The 12232-nt window shown below is 38.3% G+C and overlaps 1 protein-coding gene across 1 annotated transcript; it reads right to left on the bottom strand.

Moving 5' to 3' along the window:
• Positions 1–1728: 1728 nt before the first annotated feature.
• On the bottom strand, positions 1729–6891 carry phospho1 (phosphoethanolamine/phosphocholine phosphatase 1). Its single transcript, XM_007256307.4, has 2 exons — positions 6721–6891; positions 1729–4563 (listed from the first exon to the last, which is right to left on the bottom strand). Exon 2 carries the CDS (start codon positions 4495–4497, stop codon positions 3643–3645), a length of 855 nt encoding a protein of 284 aa, XP_007256369.2. The 5' UTR covers positions 4498–4563; positions 6721–6891; the 3' UTR covers positions 1729–3642.
• Between the last annotated feature and the right edge of the window lie 5341 nt (positions 6892–12232).

A 12232-nucleotide genomic window follows, 5' to 3' on the forward strand; every position in this document is an offset into this window, starting at 1 on the left:
CTTCTAGCACCCGATACAGATGTATATAGCAGACGAGTGCTTATTTTTTAACAACTTAGCTGCTGGCTAACTAGTTAACTTGAGGGTATTGTATGTCTTCAAAAATGGGGCAGGTGGTGCAGCAAATAATTATCTATTATCTATTCCTTAATTCCTCTTTGATGTGGAGCTGAAATTAGCTTTATTTTTCTATTCCACCTTAAATGCTGCAGCCTCTACCATCTGTTGCAGAATTTAAGGTGGAACAGGAAAGTTAGCTTTATAGATAGCGACTGAGACCAGGGTTGCCAGGTCCAACAAAAATATCCAGTCCAAAGTCAGTCTAAAACCTGCCCTTCAGAAGCTTAAACTAGCCCAAAATATATGTCTGTTACATGTTTGAAGCACATGGCAAAACAACTGAGTGTACGAATTAGTATTTGGTTTATAAGAAATTTATTATCTATATTGCAAACAATTAGCAAAATACAATACTTTTACTTACTCGTTTCTGTTCTTGCCCCTCCTGAACTCTCTTCTCTCTTTTTTAACACTTTTAAAAAAAATTTTTTTCATTAACTGGTGATTTCTGGTTACATTGTGATTGTTCTGTGACTTTTTTTGGCAGCCGCTGCAATTTTTAAAAGTAGCAAAAAAAAAAGTATGCACCCCGCTACCCCTGAATTTTCACCCGCGACTGGATTTTCAAACAAGACTGGCTCTGACTGAGACGAACTACTAGCGATTTTTATGCTTGTAATGAAGAAAATGGGCATAAAATTTTGTACATACACATAACACTATGGTAATAAAACTTTTTTAAAAAGCTTGTTGCTGGGGCCGTATCTAATATTAAGGTTCAACAGAGTACCTTTCAGTTAACAGTCTTTTTTTTGTACCAGTAAAGATTTTAATATTATCATCAACTGAGTGTGTGTCAATTTAAAGGGCCATGTATCCCTAACACTTACCCCATACTCCTTCAGCCTAACAAGAACCAGGACAAACAAAACAGAGAGGTTGGGCTAAGATAAGGGGTGAAATGGGTTTGGGCCTTACTGTTATGCCCATCCACAATGTTTTTACAACATTGTGGGACAGTTTCCCATACAGGGATTAATCTTAGTCTTGGACTATACAGCATTTAACTGAAGAATTTCCACCAAAATAATTTAGTCCAGGACTAGGCTTAATCCCTGTTCTGGAATCTGACCCTGTAACTGCTAAAAACAATTCAGAATTAGACTTACGCTGGCAGTATGTAAATTGATCATGTAATATTGTTTCCTCAGGTTATAGCTTGGTCCACACCTGAATAAGTTGTGAGGTGTTATCTTGTTAGTGATCCAGCATGCTTGTGCTCATGCAAGGCACCAGGTGGATGGGACATTCCATTTCTGACGTTGTGCAGCAGGCATTTAACATTCTTTGATTCACAGTCTCACGTGTACCTGGAATATGGTTCAGTGGGTGTCAAATACCATGACTGGCATCTTATGGGTAGAATTGCCCAAGCGACTCTAGCAGAAATCACATCTACATTCAATGCAGGTGACCCCACACACGTCTCATAGGTCACTGTAGCAAATTTTAGCTTCCGTGGGAGATGGCAAAAGTCACTGGATACAATACCAGTTCCTGACTTTTGGCATGTTAGTGTAGAATGGAGAGAAACTCCATGTTAAAGTGCGAAAAGAGACTGAACTTGTGCTGTTGTAAAGCAGGTAAACAAAGACTCAGAAACACATATGTCAGTAAATTATTTATTTCCCTCCTAGTAGGAGGGAAACCTTAGTATACATAAAACAGTACAGTACAGTACATAAAAGACTAAAAGACCAAAAGGCACACAGTCTTGGGCTTTGCCCTGGCTGGTTATAACACACAGATACACAGAGAAGCAACATACACAAACACACACAATCAAGTCATAAGTAGTTGTAATTTAGCAGGATCTCATTGTAACTGGACACATCATACATAATTAGTCAATTTAACTAGATTTTTAGAGAAGCACAGTGTTATTGGATAAAATTCACTGTATATTAATTCACTGAATTAGACAAAGTTTATATATTTTTATTTCTACAGAATGTATGTAACTGTTAATATTTGAACTAAATACAACAGTAGTATTTTCTTAAAATGAATTATAAAAAATATCCGCAAAAATACCCTATAATATCATGATACTATAGGGCCATATCGCCCACCCGGCGTGTACAGTACGTGTTTTTTTAAGTGCTTTTAAAATGTGATTCTTTTTTATCTGTTCTATCTTGCAACACATCTAAACGACAGAACATTGTGATATGTACTGTATGATGATGTTTAGTGTGAAACATATGTGTATCATATGTAAAAAAAAAAAAAACTGATTCAATCACACACACTCCTACCTCTGGACACAAAAACATAATGATAGAAACGTAAAACCAAAATGTGAAAATACACATAAGTAATAAAAGGTAATGTGGCACCTTCTTTTAAAAAAGGAAAAATTCAAAATATGTCCTGTCCTGTTTATATGTTATCTATTACATTGATATAGACTACTACAGCTTTTAGATTCAAACTTTGCATATTTCCCAAGAATGTACATATAATAATATAATAACTAATATTTTAACTAAGGCACGCCCTCTTGTTCTAAACGTTTCCTCATTATGCCAATGTTTACATCTGGATGACAGTCATAAAAAGACAATAAACACAATATTTCTAACCATTTCATGTAATAACCTTTGGTGAGGTAGCTTATAGATGCATCAATCTTTACGGATGTCCTGTTGCTGCTATCACCACCACCACACCACTGTGAACTGTCTGGACTCTCTGTAAGTTTATCTAGAAGGGAGCATTGCACATCAATCTACTCCCAATAATGTTTTTTATGTCTTAATGATAATTTTCATTAAGACATAAATTGAATTCCTCTTTATTTTTAATGTGGACAGCCATTATTGTGACTGTATTAAAGTCGATTAAAGTCCACAAGGGATGCTCCAATTTTCTATTACTACTAGAATAAAGAACCCAAGTTGGCACTAGTCCATCTAGGCATAAACAGCATACAGCATACACACAAATCAGCCATAACATTAAAACCACCTGCCCAATATTGTGAAGGTGTCCCTGGGTGCCCATGGCCCTCTCACTGGTACTGACTACTGCTTACCTGAGAACTCCCCACAACCAATGTTTTGGAGATGCTTTGTCCAATTTCCCTAGACAAATGACTCTTCATTTGCTGCCGAACATGTAGATTCAATTACAACTATGTGCAATATATGCAACTGTTAATAAAAACTGTCATTATATATAAAACCCAGTGGGATTTAACTATAGGGTACAATACTGCTCTCTAGTGGTCAGTGTTTGAACACAACACATAATGAACCACTGTCTGACGCCAATCTTTACATGTAAACTAATAGATAAAAAGAGATACATATAGCAAAACTAAAAACGTTTAGGGATTATCATGTGTTAAATGTTATGGCTGACTGGTGTATATACCTGCTTTCGAATTTTGGTGATACAAGCGCTTTAAAATGCTAAGACTTTCCAAAATCATTATTAGTTGCATCAGATGCAAAGGAGAAGCACCATACTATTCAGGTTAAAAAAAGTTTCTACAGGTTTAGTATTGAGGACCTCTTTTTAATGCCTTTCTTCCACTATCTTCCTGAGCCTGTTAATGATGTCCTCTCCACTGCTCCAGGGTACCACGCTGGCCTTGTACTCTCCGGGTTTAGCTTCCTCCATCTCCTGGATCAGCCGGTGCATGGGGAAGTCACGTCGAGGAAAGGCTGTATCTCCAGGCGACAGAATCAGCGATGGACAGAAGTCGTTGGCTCCGTCTCCGACATACAGAACCTTCTGGTAGCGCCTCCCGCCTCGCTCACGCACTCTCTGGGCTGTATACTGCCGTACCACCTCGGCCTTGCACATGTTCACCGGGCACCGCATGCAGGTGTGGGTATGAAAGGGGCGGAGTTGCAGCTGTCCATTTTCATCAAAGTGGGCGGGGTTTGCGAAGATGCGCAGGAAAAGCTGGCAAAAGCCCAGGTTCTGGAGCCAGGCCTCGATGAACACGGTGTTGGCATCAGACACGCATACAACTTCGAAATCCCGCGGTGGGCGGGACACGAGGAAGCGCAGCAGTGCCGGAATGCCTGGGCATGGTGGGAGTCGCTCTATAGTGTTGATGATTGTTTCTGGAGTGACCTGCTGCTCAGCCAGGTAGGCCAGAACACGCTGCATGTACTCATTATACCTCCCTGGACGATACGTGTCCTTCAGCCAGCCGGGCAGAGAGCCACCAGGGGCCACCTTAACCACTGCGTCATCACTGCACTCGTCCACCAGGGTCTCGTCAAAATCAAAAAAGATCAGAAAGCGGCGGTCATTAGGGGGTGGGCCCTGTGCTCTGTTGCCATGCCAATGGGACTCCTCCCTTCTACCAGGAGGAGGATGGGGTGGGGAAAAACAGCAGTTGAAGACGGAGTCCTGCATTATTAGCAGCAGACGCAATGAGAACTTGCAATGAGAATGGTTATTTCTGTTCTTCTGTTTTTTTGTCTGTAAAAGAAGAAAAAAAATGTTAACTGAAATGCAAATAAAAAAGCCCACAAAAATACTTAAAAACCAAGAAAAAAATAAACAAATATATATATATGCTTGTTTCCTTATTTTCCTTTTTTTCTAAAAACTATGTCAACATTTTTTTTATTTTAAATTTAACCAGGGGTGAAATTTCTCTATGTAAATTTATTAAAATGCACAGATTAGTTTTCAGACGCTACTTCGGTCTCTTTGTCCACATTTACTATGAAAGTACATATAAAAATCATTATAAAATCGAATTAGTATTTTTTTTTATTAATAATAAAATCAAAACTTGCACATGTAGTGTCTGTATAATTCCATACACTGCTAAATTACTTTTATGCCATTGTTTCAGTTGAGAACAATTCAAAGTACAGAGCTCAGGAAATAGCAGTCCCAATTCCAGCTGTGCTGCAACGGGGTCTAGATCCACAGCATGGGTGTCCAGTCTTATCCAGGTCCTTGTTGCAGGTTTTCATTCAAAACAAGCTGAATCTCAAATTATTCCACTTGTTAAATTAGCTGGTTTTGGTCCAAAATTGATGACATGTGCGTCTGATTGGTTTAAGTGAAAACCTGCGTCTTTAGGCGATACTACAGAGTATGTGGATCTTGTTCTGAGGTTATAGGACTCAGCAATAAACAGTACAAAAAGAAAAAAAATTGTTTGGTAGATTACTTCTTAGTGGTCTCAATGCATCTTGGTAATAAATATTTTGTAAGGAACATGAATGGGGTGAGCAGTGGAGCTGAGTATGTGGGTTGCACCCATTAAAAAATTGGCAAATCCTATCTGTCAATGCCAAACAGCTTATTCTGTCATTGACTTGTTTGATGATTGACGATCTTCTTTTGACAAAAGTTTTGTGGAACACCATCTTAAAGTTGCCCTATTGCTTGGGGCAATTGGCAAAGGTGAGGGGTACCAGAAGCTCAAAATAAGTGTCAAAAACAACAGCAAAATAAGCTGTTTGGCAATGGCAGAGAAGATTTGGCCAATTTTTCATGGCACAGCCCATATACTAAATTTTACTGCTCATCCTGCAAATTCATGTTCCTTACAATCCTAACCTGTGCACCATTTAAAAGAGATTAACAGGCTTTCCAACTGTATAATATTTTTTACCAAGAAGTGTTGTTACAACAAAAAATACAAAATCTTCCAAACACAAATTTCCTTACTTTTTGTGCTATGAACACAAAAAGTAACCTTCTTGAACAGAAATATGATTTAATTCTCTGTAAGAGAAAAATGTCTCAATGATACAAGGGTTTCAAAGAGTTTATCTAAAAAAGGAAAAACTCTCTGGTTCATTCATTGCTCACTTTAGCCATCCAGCACAAAGAAATCAATTATTCAAAATAGATAGATAGATAGATAGATAGATAGATAGATAGAGATAGATAGATAGATAGATAGATAGATAGATTGTAAATAGATTGTAAGTTGTAAATACTTTTAAAACAGTAATAAGCATTTACAACAATATTAGAAAAAACAACAGTAAAAAAATAATAATCATATCTAATAAAAATAATATAGAAAGTCAGTTAAGTCATTTAATATGTTTTATTATTATAGTTAAATGAAACAAATGAACAGAAATGTTAATGCTGACTGATGGATAAGACAAAGTCACTATTTGTTACAAGGCAGGCCACTGTTGCCCTTACTATTTATGTATTGTAAATAGTAATAACCATTAATTTATAATCATTAATAAACTCCTTTAAAAACTATTTATAAAGCCTTATTTTGTTAATTTTGTCTCTTTAATTCCCAGAGCTAGTGTAGAAATGGACCTAACTACACAAATTCTAATAGTAACATTGATTCTGTGCATTCTGTATATTTATAAAATTAAGAACATTTACAGCTACCAGTCTTTACCAGTTGAACCACACACCCTGAATGGCAGAATAAAAGGTAAAACATGGACAGGTCTTGTATCCTAATCAGAATAAAACTGGTAAAATAGCTGGTAATAAGTCCAGTTTCAGTACCAGTGCAGTTAGTAAATCACTGACTGACTCTGTGCTGCAGCCTCGTTAACTTGTCAGAGCTGCTGCTGTATGAAGCCCCATTTTACAGAGATAAAACCATAAAGAAAAGGCAGAAAATCTTTTTACCTGGAGATGTAGCTACATTCAGCAGAAACGCCTCGTTCGTCTCGTTGCTGTTTTTTATTTTACTCCTGGTCTGTGGGGCAGAATTTCCATCTGACTGCACTTTTCTCTCGTTTCTGAAGGTCTTCATCCAACCGGTTCTGTTTTATAACGAAGCCCTGCTGAGGCCAAGCCCCGCCCCCCGCGGATTAATCCACTCAGACAGAGGGGCAGCAGGCTGGATACATGTGTAGCTTGAAATACAATTTATATTCATTTATACTTTTTCTACCTCAGAAATATTAAAAACACCTGTACCTTTATATAATATTTAATATTGTCTAGTATGTCTATTTTTTTACAGTTAACCTTCACGTTCAGGTAATTTACACTATATTATTAGATCTGTTCTTTAGGATTTTGTATCAGTTAGCTCCTGAGCTGCTCTGTTGTCAACACTTCTCAATTTGTGAATTTCAGAACTTCATCCTAGACCTAAAAGACCCCAAAAGAGAAGAATAGCTTCTTTCAAACTTCAGTTCCAGTGCTGAAAGGTGCTGTAGGCACTTCTGCAGTTTTAAATGACTCATATCTTCGGGTTTCTCTTGATTAAATGTCCTAAGTTTACTAACGATTTGTTTTTGCTGGGCTAATTTTACTGAAGCTCAAATAGTTATATAATAATTACATAACATTGTACAATTGTTATTTGAGGTAACACTACTTTTATTTTTGGGCGGTTTAGGTGTAAAAGTGCAAAATCCAACAATTAAAAACATTAATATAGCAGCACACAACTATTTTTATGTAACGACGTAACTACAGGGGGTGGGCAATAAAACTGAAACTCCTGTCATAGTGTGGGAGGTTTCATGAGTAAATTGGAGCAGCCTGGTGGCCAATCTTCATTAATTACATATTGCACCAGTAAGAGCAGAGTGTGAAGGTTTAATTAGCAGGGTAAGAACACAGTTTTGCTCAAAATATTACAATGCACACAACATTATGCGTGACATACCAGAGTTCAAAAGAGGACAAATTGTTGGTGCACGTCTTGCTGGCGCATCTGTGACCAAGACAGCAAGTGTTTGTGATGTATCAAGAGTCACGGTATCCAGGGTAATGTCAGCATACCACCAAGAAGGACGAACCACATCCAGCAGGATTAACTGTGGACGCAAGAGGAAGCTGTCTAAAAGGGATGTTCGGGTGCTAACCCGGATTGTATCCAAAAAACATAAAACCACGGCTGCCCAAATCACGGCAGAATTCAATGTGCACCTCAACTCTTTCCACCAGAACTGTCCGTCAGGACAATAAATTATTATAGTCTAAAACCAGGTGATTCAGTTTCATTGTCCAATCCCTGTAGTTTAGTAGAGACTATTTTTTTTTCTCATTTTCTCCCCAATTTACACGGCCAATTACCCAACCCACTCACTAAGACTCCCCCATCACTAGTAATGCCCCAACACCAGCACACACCTGCTCCGATGCATGTGAAGTCAGCCACCACCTCTTTTTGAATGGCTGCTTGTGCAGCATTGCTTAGTAGCATCACCGCGCACTCGGAGGAAGTGCAGCGACTCAGTTCCGATATATTAGCTCACAGATGCCTTGTGCTAATCAACATCATCTGAGAGTGATGAGAGGTGAGAGCGCCATCTACCTACCCAGAGAGAACAAGGCCAATTGTGCTCTCTGAGGGCTCCAGTAGCCGATGGCAAGCTACATAAACAGAATTCGAACCAACAATCTCCCCTTTTATTTACTTTTTTTGCAAGTTTTTCCCCAATTTACACGGCAAATTACCCAACCCACTTATTAGAACTCCCCAAAAATATTTTTCGCACTATAAGGTGCATTTAAAATCCTTTACTTTTCTCAAAAATCACCAGTGCGCCCTATGTATGAATTTTATCAGTCAGTTAAAAATCACTGCAGCTTTATACAGGAGTTTTCCCCGTTCAGAGGTGAGTATTATCCGCCTGTAGCCTGCTGCTAACCCCAGCCAGTATTAGCCGCTAACTGTGCTAGCCCTTTCATTGTTTAGAGGGGAGCATTTTGTGTTAAAACAAGCTACACAGGCTAATATCGCCCTGGAATACCGGAGACACTTGTGGTTTCGCATTAGTCGCTAACTGCTAGCGGTAAGCTGCTAATGCTAATGCTACAGACTTAGTGCTGGAGAAATTCAGGAATCTAAGCTTACTGTAAAAAAACAGAGGCGCTTTACTCACCCAAATAAAAAGTTTTCAAAAGAAAAATCTGTGTAGAATAACATCCAGTGTTAGTTTGACTTTAAAAGAAAGTCTTTTTTTTATTACAGTTTTGTTTACTTAGATAGTGTCTCTTAAAATCCACTTGTTAATCCAGTGCGCCTTATGTATGAAAATAGACGTTTATTGATGGTGCGCCTTATAGTGTGAAAAATACGGTAAGTGACACAGTTAGCAGGAACTGTGATTGGTCAGTTAAGCCATGCATTACTTATTATATTATGCCTTTCCGGTTTAAACTGCAGAGCGACACAAGAATAAACGCACACCACGGCATAAGGTACTTATACAGGCTACGATGTATACAACATGTTGGCTCGACGCCCTTCTCAACAGACAAGATGTCTAGACCAGGGTAGGAGCAGGTTAATCATGATGCAAGGATTTTGCAGGATTGGCAAGAATAAGTTGAGTTAGCTGCAAAGCTAGCAGCCGGCCTCTTTAGTTAGAGATATGATGCTAAAAGACACAGCATTTACAGGGGTTGATATAAAGCAGGGGAGTTAGTGTATATATTGTTACTATAGCTGTTTGATTACCATTTAAAAAAGATCAGGGAATTAGGGGTGGGTAATATGACAATATTTTATGTTATTATATGATTTTTTTTTATCAAGATGCATAATATGGGCTAAATTTATTAGTATCAATAACTGCATCAGTGGTTTCATTACAAATTTAATTAGATTATGTGCAGCAAATACTTAATAAACATCCTTGTACTAAGCAAAGGGTAGTATTTCAATTGCAGTTTTTAAGAATCTACTAAGAATATTGCAATAAATATTGTGTGTTGTACAAATATATTTAAATGTAATGAGAGACCTTACCTTTTGTGTAAATATGTAATTCTAAAAATCATCAGACAATTAATTTTTCACCATTTCCTAATTGTTCAAAGATAACTTATGAACTTTATGCAATGCTGCTTGCAGTTTTGGTATGATTGTTTGCAACCATGCATTTCTTAACATACAACAGTTTGGTCATGTAAGTCTCGCAGATTCCCAGTCTGTGCACACTTCCCCCGTCCTCCCTTTCTGCATGTAACACCCCTTTAATAACAGGCTGCTGGACGGGCTATTTTGGGCAGTGGTTGTAGGAGTGTAGATGAACTGTGTGTGTGTGTGTGTGCGTGTGTTTAAAGCAAAATGCACTGTTACCAATTCACTGTACCACGAGATGCAAACGCCTGACTTGGATCCACTTTTTACTGACTCATATCCTCATTGGAGCTTCCACCGAAACACACAGGCTCGTTTTGAGCACATTGCTGGGTGTATGTACATGTCTAAGGTCTGGAGAAATGCAAACCTTGAGGAGGCAGGCCACACAATTCTGGATCACTATAACTAAAACTTTATAGAGCAGTTGTTTAGACAGGGCTTAAACCTAGTCTTGGACTGCACTGCATTCTAAATTGAGATTTTCTTTTAAAAATAAAATATTATCTATGACTAGGTCTACTCTCCCTGTCTGGGACACTGTCCCTAGATGTGTCACACGATAAGCTAATGCCCGAAGTGAAGACACTCAGCAAGAACGTGAAAAGATAGTGACCTTTGAGCCGTTTAATCTAACAGAAGGTTTGCTAATGGTTGCTGATGACATGGTCCACTTTTTGGAGAAACAGACAAAGAGGGAACCACATATCAGACAACATTTGTGCAAGGGTTCACCGATTCATAAGCAGAAACTCTCCAAAATATAAAATGTTTATTTTGCCAGCAGAATACTGAGTTGTTATAAAAGCAAATCAGCTAATGAAATAGGAAAAAGAAGATGCAAAAAAACAAACAAACAAAAAAAAACAGCCTGAACAAATCATGAACTTGCCTCACCTTCTTGCACATTTACATTGACTACATGATGAACAATTTGTAGACTCCTTCTTATTAGTGAATTCAACTGTATTACACTGGTGTGTGAAAAGCAGTACACTGGCATAGCAGTATATAAACTGATCATGAAGTGTTTAGGCAACAGCTTGTTGTGAGGTGTTATCTTGTGAATGTGTTTTGAACACGTGATGTTATATACAGAGCTGTGGGTGGTAATGATCTTGACTATCAGTGTTCGGCTAGAAATTCCCGTGCAAACCATGTTGGGCTCGTTATTGTGGTGGAGTGATTATACAGCACAGTTACTGCAGCGGCTGTGCAGTTAGCTTTAAAGTGATATACCACAGTGTTGTATTTGTGATCCAGAAACCATCACTGCTTTCACATTACTATCTGGCCAAACTATCTGACGTTCTTGTACCTAAATGCTATTAAATTCTCACAGTAAGAGCCCAAACCTAGTGGAAGGCATTCTCAGAATTTAGTACTCTTAGTGATTTGTTTAATGAGTGATCCAGCAGACTTAAGAGCTGCCACAATCATCTGATAACTGCCAGTTTGTATTCCATATTATGACGCTTGCCATCAGCAGCCAGAGTCCGAGAAAGCACAATAGATAATGCTCTCTCTGGAGGACGTTAGAACGTATATTAGGTATTAGGTATTTTCTGAGGCCGAAACAGGCTTTTTTTAACTTCTGATTGGGTGGGCACCTGTAGGTGGACTGAGCCCATACCTGCCCATAGCTACTGCAGGACTTGAATAACTTGAAAATAAATGTCAAAATCTGTATATTTGTGGTGAATTATATGCCTGTTTCAGGGTGAAGTTACAAGAAGTGTTTTAGCTTAAGCCCTATCTAGATAGGGTTAGTTTCTCAGTGGGAGGTCTGTGAAAAATATTTCAAACTTCTACTCAGTGATAACTCTTGCATCCAGACTGTAACTGAAAAGGACCGGTGAGTTTTTAGGCTTTCTCGTTCGCGAAATTGCGTTCAGTAGCTCCTCCATTTCTACTCACAGCTGTGTTTACGTCGATCTCCATGGAAACGTGCGCTCAAAGTGTAATTACGGTGCATAGCAGTGGACAAATAGCTATTTTATTAAACGCAAGGTGACGATACTCAAAAATGTGGATCCGGACGGGACTAAAATTACCGGAGGACCACGGAGTTTAGTGGAAAAACAGTTGGTAATTCAGCCTGTAATTTTCTTAGCGGATGTCTGAGAAAAACACATACATGGTCGTTCTGGACAGGAATAACATCAGAGAGGACCCCACCATAAAAGAAAAAATTACCCCAGGACGCCCACAGAAATTAATTCTGTCTGGATAGGGCCTTATACTACTTTTTTAATGAGCCCCAAGAGAGAAAATCTAATCAACAGATTTTTTAAAACGTTTTCTCCATACAAA

Source organism: Astyanax mexicanus, chromosome 19 (assembly GCF_023375975.1).
Source record: "Astyanax mexicanus isolate ESR-SI-001 chromosome 19, AstMex3_surface, whole genome shotgun sequence".
NCBI classification, from domain to species: domain Eukaryota; kingdom Metazoa; phylum Chordata; class Actinopteri; order Characiformes; family Acestrorhamphidae; genus Astyanax; species Astyanax mexicanus.

Excerpts from the sequence above, each read along its gene's own strand:
- phospho1 (XM_007256307.4), bottom strand. The coding sequence starts at position 4,497 with ATGCAGGACTCCGTCTTCAACTGCTGTTTTTCCCCACCCCATCCTCCT.